General features: G+C 38.0%; 1 protein-coding gene across 3 annotated transcripts in view; it reads right to left on the bottom strand.

Annotated features, from left to right (window-relative positions):
• CHRDL1 (chordin like 1) overlaps positions 1–18,223 on the bottom strand; it is a 101,140-nt gene that overhangs the window by 22,858 nt on the left and 60,059 nt on the right. For 2 of the 3 annotated variants that reach the window (XM_077147043.1, XM_077147044.1), the window contains 3 exons: positions 16,120–16,265; positions 14,611–14,704; positions 628–695 (listed from right to left, as the gene is read on the bottom strand). In XM_077147043.1, coding sequence (XP_077003158.1) covers positions 628–695; positions 14,611–14,704; positions 16,120–16,265 — 308 coding nt within the window. The remainder of the gene's footprint in view (positions 1–627; positions 696–14,610; positions 14,705–16,119; positions 16,266–18,223) is intronic. The other variant, XM_077147045.1, reaches the window with a different exon arrangement.

The following is an 18,223-nucleotide window of genomic DNA, read 5'->3' as shown; positions in this document are numbered from 1 at the left end:
TCTCCTCCCCCCCACCCCCACCTGATAAACATAAAAAAATATTTTTTTTAGAGAAGGGGCCTATTCAGTTAATTAATTAACAATACAAAGGAGCAGGAGATGCTATGCTATGAATGGACAAAGACATAATATAAGGCTTAGTCTGAGATTAGTACCTAAAACAGAAATGAGATGTTGTATAGTGAAAGGAGGAGAATCAGTCCTGCTACCTTTCCTCTATTCCTACTGTATGGCTTAGAATTCAAGGCTTAAGGAAAGGTTTAAGCAGATGGGCAGAGCTACCTTACAAAAGCACAGAAGGCCCTCACTGTTGAGCATAAGGGTAGTAACAGATCTTTCTTACAGAGGACATGAAGTTTTGGCAAGTCATATTGAAAACTACTGATCTGGATTAGATAAGGGCTGGGGCTTTGCTTTCTTTATGTTCTATGCCCTGCTTGCCAATTGCAGGGTGCACTTAAGCGGTTACAGGTTGCTGTTAATTCCATTCAAATTGCTGACAAAGGGGAAGAAAAATGGTATTTGAAATGGGCTCTTTCATGGCTATAGTGGGATACTGGCCATGGGGAGAGAAGAGTTTGGCCTGATGCTGTGGTGTGTGGAATTATTTGAGTTATTCATACATACTGCTTCTCTGTTGGCAGGTTGCCGGAAGATATCACCATCAGAATGTTCCCACGACAAGTCTCCATCCCCTGTTTTTAAATAAGAAATAAAGAATCATACATATATAGGAAGGAAAATTATCACCCTTGTGGCCCAGCAAAATTTTTTGGATCTACGACTCTACAGTTGTCGATAATTTTTAGTCTAAGTATTTTAATACACAGTGCTAAACAATTTCTCTGTTTTTGCCCCATTTTTCAAAACAACGCTGAAGGAAGTTGCCACTTTCTAAAATACACCATCTAGAAGCATTTCCCCCAATTTGGAAAATAAGAGGGAAAATAATCACCTTTCACTTTTATACAGCCATCATTGTTACTTTTGCTTATTTTATTCCAAGGACTGTTAAGAATTTTTCATGCCATATTTAAGTTTTGAGGATTTAATCAGTTATGATTTGTTAAATTCACCACTATGTCTCTGAGAAGCTATGACCTGATCTGAAAGTTCAAATAAAACTTCCTGTGGTTAAGATGTTTTCACAACAAATATTTAAGACACTGTCCTCTATTTTTACCCAAGATACCTATCCCTAGGTCTACATGACCCAAGGTTTGGAAGAGAACCCCTATCATTGCTGACTTCAAGGGTAATTGCCTTGAAGATATTCCTCTGCTTATTAAAGATCAAAAACAAGGGGATATTTTCCAAGAATATTACCTTTTGTTACTATGAACAAGCAAGCAGATGGGAAGAACTTGGTCTTAGAAATGTTTGAACTACTCTAAATGAGTACAATTTAAATGTTTTTAATCTTTTATGTGTGTGTGTGTGTGTGTATACATATACAACCTTGCTGAAAATAAACACAATATCAATTCAATCAGATATTTCATGGGATAACAAGGATAGGAAAATGAATATGCCTTAAGAATGCTCTATTCTAGTTGATCTTCCAAGCTTTCAAAACTTGAAGCTAAAATAGCAACATGTTACCACTTCAAACATGTGGTAGTCACTGTTAGGGAAATTGTTAAATATTGCTGGCTTTTAGGGCCTGAAAAGGACCTCAAAATTCATTTGATAGAAATATTGTAATCAGGCAGTGACTTATATAACAAAGTATGGCTTTAACCCTTTATGACTCAAAGATAATCATGTGGAATAAAATTATGAATGCTGAAGATTTAACTCTGGTTGCTAGCTTAATCTTTCTAAACCATTACTTTCACCATATAATCATATCACTTCCTGACCAAAACTCTCAATGGTTTCCCATCTAAAACTCGATAATCAGCCCCCACCTCATTTTATTTGGGCACCTACCTCCTTCCCAACTACATCGGCTACTCTACAGCATGTACCCTTTTATCTCCCTGCTTTTCATTGAACATGTGGCTGCTATTCTTGCTTCCATGCTTTTGCTCATGTTCTTCTGAAATTACCTCCCACCTCCTACCCCACGGTTCCCCTATGCCTATGAAACCCATATCCACATCTAATTTAAGTTTTCCTCCTCCACAAAGCCTTCCTCAAGCACTGTTACATGCTTCCTATTGCCTGAAGGACTTAGCATCACATAACCTTAGAGATATATAGGACTTCAAGCATAAGTTTATCCACTCTTTAGTGGATAAAGAAACCAAGGCTTAGAAAGGAGGAGTCGGCCATTCATCAACACTCAACGTAATGAGTTTCTGACAGCTAACATCAAAACCTCAGGCTTCCTGGTTCCCAAATCACTATGTTCACCCATAAGAGTAGGGTATTTAACTTGTGTTATTCATGGCTGTATCACCATCACCTATGACAGAGCCTGACACATAGGAGCTGCTCAATATATACTAGCCAAATGAAGGAATTCGGAGGCCTTCTCTGCCACCCTATCTAAAACTGCAATCCTCTTTCTACTTTCTCATCCCCCCTCTTTGTTTTTACTCCTGAGCATATATCATTATTTTAAATTTTACATATTTTATTTATCTTCTTATCTGTCTTCCTCCACTAGAATTCTCCATGAGGGAAGGGACTTCTGTCATAGTTAGCACTCCTTCAGAATTTGCTGAGCAAATAAATACTGGAACTTTATATAATACTGTTAAACTGTGTCCTGGGTCTGTCTTGTTCCCTGATGAAACTGTAAATCTCTTAAAACCAAAGAGCATGGAAAAAACCAAAAACCAAAAAACAAAGAGCATGCCGTAGATTTCCTTTAAAACCCCTAGAGCAGTGTTTCTTCAAACTGTGGTTTTTGACCAGCAGCAACAGCATCTCCTTGGAACTTGTTGGAAATGCAAATTCTTGGGCTCACCCAAGACCAACTGAATCAGAAACTCTGAGGTGGGGCCCAGAAGTCTGTATTTTGACCAATCCTCCAGGGGATTCTGATGCCTTGGGGAGTTTGAGAATCACTGGTCTACAGCAGTTAGCATATTGCTGGGTATACATCAGATGTTCAAGAAATATACAGAATTGAACCGTAGTCAAGGATGCAGCATAAAATGCTTGGTCAATAGTATACTTACCTCTGCCTGATTGTGTCATGTCTGAGAAAATGTGGTACACAAAGACTGCATGCAGACCTATGTGTAAACCCCAAATGACTCCGTAAAAGTGAACATGATTTCGCCTTTGTTTATGGTCAGTCAATACACACTGAACTCCTCTTGGGTTGAGAGCCTGATACTAGGGCAGAAGGAGAGAAATCAGCTTGGACCTTGCTCTCCAACCTGGTTGGAGGTGACAGAGAATCAATATGGGAAACAGCCGAAGACCTTACATAGAGCAACAACTGGAAATACAAATGGAATATGTGTGCTTAGGTGATACTTAATAGGAGGCAGTTATAATTGTGGAAATCGTCCTGAAAGAATTGTCACATTTTTAGAAGTAGATGCTGCTGGGCATAAACAGTTAGTGATATAGGCAGAGAGTATCCCATTAAAGGGAATTACATTTGCAAAGGAACAGAACTTAGGAAATAGCAAGTCACATAATGGGGACGTAAGAGAGATGGGGCTGGTAATTATACGTAGGAAGAGAGAGAGAGAAAAGAGAGAAAAAAGGGACAGGGTGGGGGCATGCTGTTGAGGTAAATAGGGATGGTAAATAATTGCTGTATGGTTTAAAAAGAGATAGAAGAATTTCACAGTTCAACCTGATACCAATATTTAAGTAGAGGAGTCACATGGTAAAAATGATATTTGTGGAAAATTATGTTGGCAATGGAGTGTAATCTAGTTGGAAACCAATTGGGATCTGCGCTGTCAACAAGGAAACTGTTGTAATAATGGGACTGGCAATGTACATCTACATTAGGATGGAGAAGGGTTGAATCAGATTACTGTAGATAAAAAGAAAATGATAGACCCTAATAGAAGATTTGATAATCACAGGGTGAAGAGAAAACCATAAAAATAACTCTAGGTTTGCAAATCTGGAGAGCTGGGAAATGGCACTGTCATTGACAATGATTGAGTGGGGATTCATTCTATTTTAACTGTGGTTCTAAGCAATGTCCTGAATCAAATGAAAACATGGGACCAGAGAGAAAAGATTAAAAAACAGAAAAGATTCACCAGCAAATATCAAAATAACAAGTAAAAGCTATAGATGTGATTTTAAGCCTTATTTAAGTAGCCAAAAGAGAGAGTACAAAAGACGAAAGGAAAATGACAGAATAGTTCTCTCCATCAAATGTCCTTTTTAAATGTGGATTTCATGATTGTTATCGACATGAAACGTTTGCTCAACATGGCTTTCTGAAAAAGTCAATTTATTGCCTTTAGACTCCAGAGTTTTACAAAGGCTTTCAAAGAATGTCTTTAAATACTTATAATCTAGTCAGAATCTCAAAGCATTACAGAAACATATAGTTCATGTTACAAATGAACAGATAGATAATATAAGGCAGTGAGACAAGTTAGTAACAAGTATAGCATCAGAATATCAATACTCTATAATAATCACAGGCAAGAAAATGATCTCTAGTTTAGATGAATGTGTTAAAATAGGGATGTCTGTTTGCAATAGTTTAGGTTGTTATATCTAAAGAAAAGTACATAAAGTAAAAGCAGGCACCAATATTCTTTGAAATTTGTTTTTTGTTTTGATTTGCTGGATGAATTCTCTTGGGTGAGAAGGGGTGTTTTTTTTCAGCCAAGGATTCTTTAAAAAGTGATTCCAATGGATACAGATAGATTCTTGTTAATTCTGAGAAGCAACAAGACATAATTTTAACCAATGTTTAGACTCAAGCGAAAAAGAACTCTAGTGTACTCTATGTCAAAAAATAATCATTTAACCTTAAAAGTGTTGTTTATTCAAACCTTAATTATATTCTGAGTGGTACCCTATGGAGTTGGAATGACTTGGCTTTTTTCATAATGGGAGAAATGGAGAAGTATTTGTAAAATTGTCCAGAACTAGGGTGCAATTCAGACTGTTTATGAGTCCCATTGCTTCCATTAATCTCTGGTTGGCTTGAGCATGTCATACAAGTAAACTCTGACCTCTCAAAGGACTAAGTGTACAATGAGCTTATGAGATACCCAAGAAGATAAGCCTCAAGCAACAAAACTATGCCATTTTCTTAACCACACATGATATTATAAATACAGTGACCAAAGGTCACCACATAATTATCAACATATCCCCGTCACTTTCAAAAGTGTCTTGTTTGGTTGAAAAATTAAATGGTCAAACAAACCAGAAGGTAATTAGAAATTAAATTGATCACCAAGGCTGAAAGAAATGATCTCTTGGACAAAGGTAAGTGCTCTCTGTATTTTCTGAGGACCAAGTTGAAATCAGTGGCATTAAAGCAAATAATTTTAGGGCTTTTAAGGGAAAGTGGAAAAGGGCAAGGAGGAAGAGACCCATCATGAAATCCCCATGTACCACGTGCCTGTTTCTGTGGAGGGGCACTTTACAGTACTCTAGTATTTGGCACCCAAGCTGCAGATGAAGAAGGGACTAGAAGCAGATGCCTATAGATGTCTCTGTCATCCATCTAACTCTAATTCTGCTGGGATGAAGTAAGCATGCTGAAATTTGAGGGAAGCTTTAAGGAGCACCTGTATAAGGATTTCCGCACTGATACATAGACCTTTGTGCGTCAAACAATGATATATAATACTGCACAATGTTCTCCCATGTCTTGTAAAGTATACAGTCTTTTTTTTTTAAGAAAATACTTTTTTGTCAAATAAAGCACATTATTGTCTTGGCTGTCCATATAAGCCCTTAGCATAAATATCTGCTTGAGAAAAACTAACACACAGATGAGGGGTTTGTTGGTTTCCTGCCAAGAGTAGCAAATCAAAATAATCATAAGTACTTATTTTCTTAAAAGTGCATTGAGAGAGTGCACATATGTACAGGGGAAAATAAGGAAATCATTAGCTGGATGGTGGCCACAACCCACGCTCTGCTATTTCAGTGGAGACCTGGCTAAACAGATCCAAGTTTATGGATAGAAATTGGGTCACTGCTTCCTATAGTAGTCCCAATGTATCTGTTGGAAATGCTATCATATCTGACCTTTGGAGCAGAGTCATGATAAAGTCTGCTCCTCCAAGTAGCTCCAGAGTTAACAGTTCCCCAAATTGAGAGGCAGCATGGTATAATAACTAAGAGAACAGACTGAAACTAGACTGCCTGGGTCAGTTAGAAGGTCTTTCTTCTTTCCATGAACACCACGTTGGCTTCTGGCCCTACCAAAAGAGGACTGCTCTACTTGGTAGGACTGTAGGGACATAGGCATGGCTTTAATAATCAAATTTAAGTGGAAAGAAGACATAGCCATACCAGCTTCTTTGCCTGAATTAAATGGGTAATTGCATCAACTGATCACTTTGGTTGGTCTATGGATGCTTGGATTTCGTAAGTTCTTTTGGTTGGAGTAACATTCAAATATAATCTTCTGCTTGAAATTCCCTCCTTTTCTCTCTTTTTCCTCTATTTATACTGTTAGTCAACAAATCAGAATAATTTCTGTAAATGTTGGAGTCTAAGTTCATGAAGAATATTTTAATATGAGTAATGGACATATTCAGTGGTATGTTTCAGGGCAGAAAGGGCATTTCTTGAAGTCTGGAGCTTCGAAAGGACAGGGCTGAAGAAAAAGTGGCTTTAACCACTGTGGTTGTTAGTCTAGACATGTTCTTGATCTTGGTCTGTATTCTGGTGGGTATGGATCCATTGTAAATAGGTTCTCTTGAAGATGCGATTTCAGTTAATGTGAGGCCCAAGTGAATCAGGTTGGGATTTAATCCAGTTTATTGGAGTCCTTTATAAACAGATTGAAATTCAGACATAGAGAAAAAGAGCCACAGGGAAAGAAACTGGAGGTCATCAGAATATGGAAAAGAAAGGAGAAGATGCCACCATGTGCATTGCCATGTGACAGAAAGGACAAGGACCCAAAGCCTGTCAGCAGGCAGTCCCAGAATGCCACAGTCTTTAGGGAGAAAGCATTGCCTTGCTGATGCCTCTATTTTTTCACTTCTGCTAAGTGCCAAAACCATAAGCCAATAAATTCTTGTTGTTTAAACCAACCTCTTGTATGGTATTTGTTTTAGCAGATGGGAAACTAAAACAACCACACATGAAAATCTAATTGCTCTGAAACGCTTCACTGTAAATTCCTTATTTTTATTGTAGAACCAGTCTTATTTATACCAGAAAAGATCTCAAGCCCATAAATAAGCTGGGGCATTATTGATTTTGACAGGATATCCCAGATGGCCAATTAGGAATTATCACTTTTTTTTTTGGCATGGGCTGGCACTGGAAATTGAACCTGGGTCTCTGGCATGGCAGGTGAGAATTCTACCACTGAGTCATTATCGCACCGCCCCACTATTAATTTTTTAAGCTCAGAATGAAAGTCAGTGTAGCCCCAACCACTTTTTGAAGGACATTCTGTCTTAGAAAAAACATTCTAGACATAAGAGACATGCCAAGAAGGAATATGAGGACTTTTTGTGGGTGGGCATCCTTGGGACTGTCAGCAAATGTATGGAGATGAATTCTGAGCTCAAGGAATGGAGAGAATAAAGATAACTTGGAAAGTTTTCCTGGAAGGAGAAAGCTTCTGGTTGGGGTTTAGAAGAAGAAAAGGGGAAGGCAAGGATGGAAAATATGGTCCTGTATTCATGAACTTGAATGATGCACTTTTTTTTGTACACTATATGGCAGGGTCACATTTCATTATTTTTCTATGTGAGTATTCCATTATTGCAGCACCTTTTGAATTTTTGTTTGTTTGTTTTGCTTGTTTGTTTTTTGGGAAGTGCATGGACTGGAAATCGAACTCAGGTCCTCCATGGCTGGCAAGAATTCTACCACTGAACTACCCTTGCACCTCCCTTGAATGATTCACTTTTGAAAAGGGATTACTATGGTGATCAGACTACTCTGTAGCTATGAAAAGATCAGAATGTTCCAATACAGTTTGAAGTTTAGTTGAGAATATACCAACTCAAAAACTATTAAGTTAATTTTAATTGTTAAGTAATGTTTTTTCACTGACAGTGTTTTCTTCCTTTCATTATGACCAGGAGATAATGTGTTTCTGCAGAAAATGTGGGTCTATATTAGAATTGCCATGATTTTCCCCAGTTTTCATTGAGTTTGAAAATTCTGAAAAATTTCGTGGGTTTTATGATGATAAGTAAATGAAATACCTCACACACCACTTTCCCAGAGATCCCTGGATTCTAGTCAAGATGGCACCTGAGGTGCAATTTTACTGCTTTTTGAAAAAAAGAAACCAACAGTCCTAGGTAAAATGGCAGTTGCCTCAAATTTGCTTTTAAAAAGTTGCTTTACAGTTCCAGTTACTTTGAAGAAATGAGACATACCTCAATTTCATTTAAAAAGTGACTTCAATTTTCTCTTTGGGCTCTTTAAGATGTGCTGGATGAATGATCTTGGATTGAATGAGTTAATCAAGAAATTTCTCTCACTTCCCTAAGCAAGGTCTGCACTTGAAGTACTGTCAAGAGTTTTTTGTGACTGTGGTTCTCTTTGTTTTCAATAAATCCATCAGAAAGGCATATGCTTAATACCATGCTAGGGGAAAGAGGAAGAACAAAAGAGGGCCCTTTCGTTACAGAGCTTCCCATTTGAGAAGACAAGACAAACAAAACAATGAACAATAAAATAAAATATTTTTAAATGCTGGACTCTATGAACCAGACAAAGTCCTGAAGGTGGTAAAAGAAGGAAATCATTGAGTATGTGAGAGTAATCAGGGAAGACTATTTAGAACAGGTGAGACTTCAGTTGAGTTCTTAAAAGCTGGATAGGATCTTAATAAGAAAGAAAGGAAGCTAATCCAGGCTTGTGGGAAGGAAGGGTTAAAGAGAAGCACATAACAGGAGTGAAAATAGAAAGGAACATAGCATATTATAAGATAAAAAGACACGAAAGCTTGGAGTAGAAGGTGTGTGTGTTGGAATCAGAGAAATGAAGATGGATGGGTAGGTTAAGGAAAGATCAAATGATTTCATAGAGGGCCTTTCAAAACAAGTTGAAGAATTGAGGTTAGATAATACAGTAAGGAATGTTAGCCAGTGACCAACATAATAAAGAAGTACCTTAAGAAGAAAAGCCTAGATTAGAATTTATGCAGCATGTATGATGTAGGAAGAACAGTATAGCGATTCCTACAGAATGGGGTGTGGTTTTGTTATGGGATCAGAAGTCAGGGATACTGGGAATATAGGATTGATGCCAGGCATCTCCCTAACTTTTGTGAGTCAATCTTCCCTTACCCTGCTGGAGTGCAGAGTGAGGAGGAATACGGTGTGAGTAGAGGATGAAAAGCTGGTTGTAGGTGTCTTCCTTTAACTCCCTGACTAGGTTAACATTGCCCTACCCTCCCACTCAAATATAATACCAAATACCTTTACTTTGTAACATGTGGCACAGTGACAATCTTATATTTCCTTGTATCATTATTTTATAAATGTCTGTCTTCCCCACTAATCTCCATAAGAGCAGGCTCCTTGTTTGCTTTTGTTCACCATTGTATCTCTGGCATCAGTACAGTGGCAGGTACTAAGTGGTTACTCAACAAATATTTGCCATATGAAAGAATGTAGATACTTATGCTCAGGCCTCTTTAAGCCTAGAGAGAGAGAGAGAGAGGGATGAACGTGGTCCCAGTTATTGAGAGTGTGTAGATTGAGGCCTTGGTGAGGAAAGACAGGCAGGTGTGGTTACTCTCTTAGGATTATCTGCTTACGCTAATGTGCCATGCATGTTTTCTTCACCTCTACTCCTGTGCACTAATAGAAGCCCTTATCATCTTCTGTGAATGGATCCTAACAGATAGTGTAGTGGTGAAGAATTTGGAATCTGAAACCAGACTGCCCTCAAATTCTAGCTCTGCCACTTACTACCATGTATCCTTGGGAAATCACTTAATCTCTTTGCCTCAGTTTCCTTATCTGTAGCATAGGGGTAATAATTGTTCCTACTATTATGAGGATCAAATGAGTGATTACATATAAGTGTTTAGAACACTACCTGACACATATTAAGCACCACGTGTACACTGTCTATGAAATGCAGACTTAATTCTCTACATAGTCAATAGCCTACCTCAAATACTTCTCCCTTGTCTAGAGTCCATGTATATAGTCTTCCCCCTTGCTTTGGCAAGATAAGCAGGAGACAGGAACTAGAAATGATAAATGGTGAAAGGAGGCTGGGTTTGAGGTCTGCCTGCCAAGAATGTAGCAGTAGTACAATCTCTGAAGAGATTTTTCCTTCTGATAAAGTTTCCCTTAAGGTTCCAGTGGATTTTTGCTGCTACACTTCCAGTCCAGATGAGGTTTGCTGAAGTGCCAGCAATGACACGCACCCTGCCAACACTCTACCGACTGTCCTAGCCTCAAAGATATGTCTAAACAACTGATGCTGGGACTGAGATTCAATCCACATCTAAGATTGCTATCTGACCTTGGAAGAAAGGCACAAATTAGTATTTAGTGACAGAGCAGAGAAGTTGTTTCAATAGGGCCCTTTATATTAAGGTTTGCAAGTTCAGCACTTGAAAGGTCATTTCTTCTTCAGTATTTTGCCTTCAGTTAATGTGGCTAGCATAAGGAAGAAGTGTATCTAGGTTCCTGGCCATCTGAGTAATACACTTAGACAATATATAACTTTGTAAAAATGTCATTTCAACAGAAAAAAGTAATTAGTTGTTTCAAAAATTAGAATGTCAAAGGAGTTAAAAATTACATTATAAGGAACTGAAAGATATAAATAAATTGGAGGCATTGAAGAAACAATCTTATGAAAGTGTAGGAATTAGTCTTTACAAGGAGAGATGAAAGAAAGTGGTTTTTTAAGGCTGGAGAAGAAATGGTGAAGAAAAAGTTAATGAATCTTCAAGTATATGAGGGAACAATACATGATTAGTAATAACTAGCTTTTATCTGTTGCTTCTGAGGACATGAAAAAAGAAAAGAAATTTAAATTGGGACAAGAGAACTGTAGAGAAGATAGCCCCAGTATCTGTTACTACAAGGACTAGAAAGAAGGTTCTGTACATGGAAATCGAATAAGCCAAAAGGCAAGACTATCTGAGATAGAGGAGAAGGTGCAATTCTATCCAACATTAGGGTAATAAATATAGTAATATTATATAAAATGTAATAATTATTACTTTTTAAGTAATGACTCTGTGTTAGGCCCTCTCCTAATAAATAGCACCTCAGTTAATCTTTACAACAACTCCAGTGGGGGTGATGGTGGTGTTAGATATTATAATCTCCATTCCTAAAATATGAGGTTCTGAGTGGCTAAATAACTTGCCCAATGTAGCACAGCTAATAAGCGGGAGCCCTGAAATGTCGAATTTATGTCCTTCAAGCTTCAAAGCCTATGTTCTTTGCTGTATACCAATGTAATGGTTAGGTTCAGGTGTCAGCTGGGCCAGGTGATGGTGCTCAATTGTTTGGTCAGGCAAACACTGGCCTGTTACTGCAAGGACATTGCATGGTTGGTAATAAACAGAAGGCTGTTTTATTAAATCATCCATCATTTCATTGCATCTGTGGCTGATTACATCTATAATCAATTAAGGGAATGTCTTCCTCAATGAGAGAATTCAGTCAGCTGGATTTAATCCAACAAATTGAAGATTTTTAAGGGAGAAAAAGAACTTTCACTTCTTCAGCCAGCCAGCCTCTCCTGGAGAGTTCATCAACAACGTCCATTGGAGTTGCCAGCTAATAGCCTGCCCTACAGATTTTGGACTCTTGCATCCCCATGGTTGCATGAGACACTTTTATAAATTTCAAATTTACAGATCTCTCCTGTTGGTTTTGTTTCTCTAGAGAACCCTAATGCAACTGTATTGTCTTTTTGATGCAATTATATATCTTTTTGTGGTTTCCTTCTCTTTTTTAAAATTGTTCTTCAGCGTACACTTCAAATATCCCTTTTAAGACAAAATAGTTCAGCCTAACAGCTATATTACACTGCCCAGCTGGACATATTAGCAACCATGTGTATACCTCTGTTCACAGTGCACTGTCTTCCTTTTGGGGCAGACTCAAATTAAGTTGATACAAAGATGAAAAAGGAGGTAAGGGCATAGAGAGGTGAGGAACAAAATATCCATCTTTCCTGGCTGCAACTTAGTAGCTATTCTGAGATATAAATACACACACACACACACACACACACTCACACACACACAGTATGAGAAACAGGTATGGAAAGATCCAGGGCCTTATTGAAGCATAAATCAAATTAGGCTATAACTAAATCCACATTGACTTCTGAGGGCTGATATAAAGAACATATTAAAAGGGGTGAGCATTTACTGGTAGTCATAACAAGGTCAGTCTTTCCAAAATGAAATGATAATTATAGTGTCCTAAGGTGGGATGAGGGAAGAAAAAACAACATGGGAGTCAGGAATGACACTAAGTAATTTCTTATTGACTAGGAACCAAAATATAGTCAGTACCATCTACCACATTCAATCAGTAATGCAGATGGGAAACCCCACAACAGCAGCGTTATATTTTAGCAGTATTTAAATCAAGCCATGACTAACTTGCTGGTAATATTTCTAACCTATTGTACTTTAATTCAAGGAGCATATACTCTGTGCCTACTCCAGTGGGAGAAATAAAGATAAACCAGAAATATTTTCTAGCTTAAGGAGCTTATATATCGGTAGGGGTCATAAGACATGGAGACAGATAATAAAAGACAAAAGATGACAGGGTAATAAGCGCCACTGGAAAAACACAAATAGGTGCTAAATGGTTCCAGAGAGGAGGGAGGTCTACCCTTAGTTCTCAGGATTAAACAATGCTTCAAGTAGGAGGTGGAATTTTGGCTGGCCTTTGAAAAATAAGCAGGATTTAGGGTGAAGAAATTAGGGATGGTGATGGAAAGGCAGAGAAAAGAGAGTTTCCTGCTAGTATTTATCAAAATGTGATTTGAGGACTAACTGCATTAGAATCCAAGGACTGATGGGATTCCCACAGGCAGAGATGGAGGGAAAAGATTTTCCAGAAAGAGGCAACATTCCCTCCTTCCAATTTTACTGTATACATGCAGATGTTAACTAGGTAGCCATTTTGTCTCCTTTTCTTCCTCCTTCCTTATCATGAAATGGTCTCCACTCATTCACCCCAAACGTTGCCATATGGTTAGAATTAAATGCTCTTACCAATTAGAAAAGAAAATTGGTTACTTTTCTCTTGGGTTACTTAGGTTTCAGACTTTTAGTAGGCTCAATATGAGTGCACAAAACTCAGATATAAAACCACAGTTTCAGACTGCCTCCAGTTATATACATGGGTGTGGAAATGGTTTCTCAAAGAGGCATGGACCTATATCAGAATGAACCAAAGAGAGGCCTTCCCTGACCACTCAAATTAAATGCCTTCACCTCTTATCCTCTCAGCTCTTTTTTTCCTTCGTGGAAACTGCACTGTTTATATTTAGATATTTGTTCACTTATTTTTCTCTTCTGGTAGAATACTGAGTTCTGTAAGAGGAAATAACATGTATTTGTTGCCATGTATGCTACTGGTGGTTGTGTACGTTGTGCACTGTACAAAGGTGCCACAGCTAAGGGGGGGGGGTGCCATTCACAATGATTTTCTGGCAGATTGCAGTAAAGTATCTTAAGCAAGGCAAAATAATTTTTTTTTCTAATTCACCTAAGATGCAATATAATCTAGCAGTGCCCTGTGTGTCTATTATATACACCAATATATATGCAGTTGCCACAGTGGTGAGCACATAGAGGATGCTCAATAAATAGCTTGAGTGAGTGGAAAGAGAGAGGAAGGAGAAATTAAGATAGTGCCAGAGGGAAATGGGGAAATGAGAGGGATTTATGACACTGCTGATAGATTTGGTAACTTGAGAATAGGTGACAAAGGAGGAATTAAGCGTGATTATGTATGATCCAGGAACCGAGAGGGAAAAACTGGTGCCATTATGAAAAAGTGGAACTCAAGAAGAATAAAAACGGACTGAGATGGTGATTTCATTGTGGATACAATTTGGGAATATGATGCCTTCCATGTTGTTTTATTGAATTTGTCTTCATTTTACTGTGGATTTTAAAAACAAACCTAAATTTGTCCTGAACAATCTTCAAAATGTTCACATCAATGTTTTACAAGCCCACTCTTCCTTTAAAAGCTGGGCATGAAAATGGCGTGTGTTTTACAACACAATAATTTAGGGGCCAAGCTAGAAAGGCATTAAGGAAGGAGAGAGAAATATATTCGCTTGCACTTTCACTCTATCTGCCCTGCTACACTTCAGCTCAGTTTCTTTTAGGGCCTGGCCCTTAAAATCAGGGCTTTTATTTTTTCCTTTCTATGAATGAAAACACCTCCTAAAATTAAGAAAATTTCCTTTTCCCTGGACACTGGGCAAGTATTTTACTCTTTTTAAATTCCTCCTATTCGGGATAGCAGCAACCTAGAACTTGCGATGTGATATACCTACCTCTGCACACCCGGCAGCAGGAATCCGGAACAGAGATTGGAAATGCACAGGTTAATTTGGGACATGTCTTGAGACCACAATATACATTTCCCTCCTGCCAAGGAGAAACAGAATTAATTAGTTTCCTACCTGCCAAAGAGAAACAGAAGGATTAAATGTTAAGGCTTCAGCTCAGTACCTGGGATAGAATATGGGTTCAAAATATGGCACTCCCTTCCCCACTGCTATCCCATAGTCAGTTCTAGGTGCCTCCTAGATTTTGTTATGCATTCATTTTTTTTCAACTTATTATTCTTCCATTCCAATGAGTAAGTCACAGTAGAGTTGGCAATGATCCCATTCTATTTGAGCATACTGATCTAAGGTGGTACAAAAGAGTCAGTGTGAGGGTTATCATCATATTCCCTTCTTTGTTCACTGCATCTTGTGGCTGTCCATCAGGCCCCATCTGGATGTTAGGGGTTTAAGGAAATGATGATTTATATGACAGCAACCATTTGTAACATTCTTTAAAGTCTCTCTTTCAAATCAAAGAGACAAGCTATTTGGAGTAATACAGGACTATATGAATTCCGCTGCTCAGTCCAGCACAAAACAAAGAAGAGGATAAAATTTTCTTGCTGGTTACATCTGTCTTCACATATTCTCTGTTTTTTAAAACCCTATGCTCAGAACATTGTTCCTTAATTCTTGTTCTTAGCTTTTAGAAACATATCCTTCTGAGGCTAGGTGGGTTCCTGAAATGTCATTAGGAAAGCAAGGTCACAATCAAATTCTCTCAAACTACTGACATTCAATATTGTTGCTAAAGTCTCTAAGGGAAGAGATTCTATAACTTTCCATAGCAATCCAGTGTTTACTACCCTTTAAGGCAGAAGAGTTGTTTTCTACATCTAACTTCATTCCTACATGCTTTAGTTTAAACCACCATCTTATACTATTTTCTGGTTCTATCATATTCTCTGAACTGCACAATTAGATAAAGTTATTGTTGGTATAATATATTCTTGCAATGTATGCAGTTCTTTTGATACGTAATATCACAGAAATCATCATGATAAAGCATTTACCTAGAGTTCCCTCATTGCAGGGCACCATGAATGAACTGGTTATTAGAAAACTTCAGAGATGGGCACCAATAGACATCTCTGCTTTGTTGTTAATTGGATTAAATGGCCTCAGATGGTGATACTATTTCCAAGGCTTCAAATAATGGAGTCTTTCAAAGGAAGGCCTTGGTGGCATAACTATTGTAAAAAGGTATGTAAATCAAGATCACCAACTCATCTTTGCCCATTCATGAAGTGCTAAAGCTTTAAGATTGGGATGCAGTCTGACGTCACCACACAGAGATGTTCAGGATGGATGAAGACCAGGAAATCTGGATTGGCAGGGAAGCTTATGATTTAGATATAATTCAGCTTCCATTCAAACACCCCATGGCCTAGGTTCCAATTAAAGTCTTACTTGGGTAGGGGCTAGCAGGGGCATTAGGATGCAGGGTCTTACCGAACAGCTGCACTGGGTACACTGATTGGGTTGCCGGTTCTGAAAGAGCCCTTCAGCCATGAACAGCTCGCCGTGTTGGTAAGTAGTCCCATTGTACTCACATGACTTGCTGGTCATCTTATTGTTTGCGGGGGGTAAGGAGTCTTCTGGGACAGGGTGGAGAAAAAGCACACCAAATACTGGCAAGATGGCAAACTATTTCATAATTCCCAGCAGCAGATGAGGCTGTACTATGTAGAGGGAGTTAAAGACAGTCCCTTCTCCATAGCTTATGATTTTAGATAATACTAAAGCAGCCAAACAAGAGTAATAGCTAACATCACCATTCATCCGTTCTATCATTTACTGAACATCTATTGAACATTTACTATGTGCCAGGCACTATACTAATAGCTAGAGAGGAACAGTGAAATAAATCCCCTGCCTTGACAGAGATAGCAGCTTTAGATGAATAAGATATTTATTTACTTGAAAGGAGAGAGCAGATCCTACCTTTATTTAACCTTTCCCCTATTCTTTCAGAAGAGGAATCATCAATCACAACTTTATCATCCCATTTTTTTTATCACTTTGGTATGTGCTTGTATGCTTGTTCCAGCCTTTTTAGTCTTTGCTTATTTTTTCTCCCTCCAAAAAGCTTGTCTACCCACCCCCACTCTTTCCACTTAATGAAATCCTTTTTGACTTTTCATTTTGAAGGCTCAAGTCCCATATCTTCCAAGAACCATTTCCTGACAGCTCCATCCCATAATCTGGACCTCTCAAGGCACTGATCACTGAAACACACAATTTGACACTTGAATATTACTGCAACTCATGTATGTGAATTATAATAACCTAGCAAACAATTTTAAAATAGTCAATCACATACAATATCAAAATGGAACCTCATAACAACCCTGGGAATAAAGTAGGACAGGTTTATATCCTCATTTTTCATTTAAGAGAAACAAGTCTCTGAAGTTGAGAGACTTATCTGAGATCACAAGTGTTGAAAAATGGAATTGAACCTAAATCCCATCTTCTTTCTATCACCCTATGTTTACATATAAATGACTTGCTTCTTGAAAACAAAGAAGCCATTTAATAAAAAGTCAATATCCTTGTCAAATTGATTCTAACTGAATGATATATAGATGTCTTTTCACTGGGCTTCTTTAAAGAATATACTGTGCATGCACATACACCCACACCCTACTCCCATCCACATGCACATGCCAGACAACAAACAAGTCCTCAGATTAAACTAATTACTGATATATGAATTATTAAGATAAAGCAAAGCTTGGAAAAGTCCCTGCTGTGGAACAGTGGAAGAAGACAAATAGGGGGGAGTTGTGTGTTTCATTAGAAGGACATTTGGGGAGTGGGATCATCCCTTCTTTCTCATCAGTCAAAGCCAGAATGAAAACAAACCAATTTCATGGTAGCTAAACTATACCTCAATAAAACTATGTAAAGAAAATCAGAATGGAATTATTTTCAGGATGTAGGTGAACATGACAAAGCTAAAAATAATAATAATTTAATGGGTATTACTATAGCTAATATTTATTGAATATACTATATGCCAGACACAATGGTAAGTACTATTTTGTAGATGAGCAACTAAAGCTTAAGAAATTAATTAACTTGCCCAAGGTCGCACAAGTTGTAAAGTGGCCGTGTCAAGATCTGAATTGATGTCTAATTGATTCTAAAATCTTCTTCCCCTTGCCACTATCATGGAGGGCACCATTCACTTATTTGGTGCAAAATCTATATTTTGGGTAGTGCATTTTCTAATTTAATGCAATTTGCGGTCAGTTTAGTTGAACACCATAAGTAAAGGGAAGCTTGAATAGGGTGTGAGATCTTGTTGATTTGTATAGGTTAGTGTGATGTTCCGGTATATCCCAGAGTAATATGGGCAGTGAATAAAGAAATATTTGCAAAGTACCCTTGGGGGAATGGGGAGAAAGGGGGAAAATTCAACTTTCTGGTTTGGAGAGTTCCCAATATTCTCACAAGCAGTGGGGACAACCAAATCAAAAGGCCGAGCCCTCAATCTTGGGGTTTGTTCATATGAAACTTACTCCTACAAACGACAGGCTAAGCCTACTTT

The sequence above is a fragment of the Tamandua tetradactyla genome, chromosome X (genome assembly GCF_023851605.1).
Source record: "Tamandua tetradactyla isolate mTamTet1 chromosome X, mTamTet1.pri, whole genome shotgun sequence".
Taxonomy (NCBI): Eukaryota; Metazoa; Chordata; class Mammalia; order Pilosa; family Myrmecophagidae; genus Tamandua; species Tamandua tetradactyla.
This window is presented reverse-complemented; position numbering and strand designations above follow the sequence as displayed.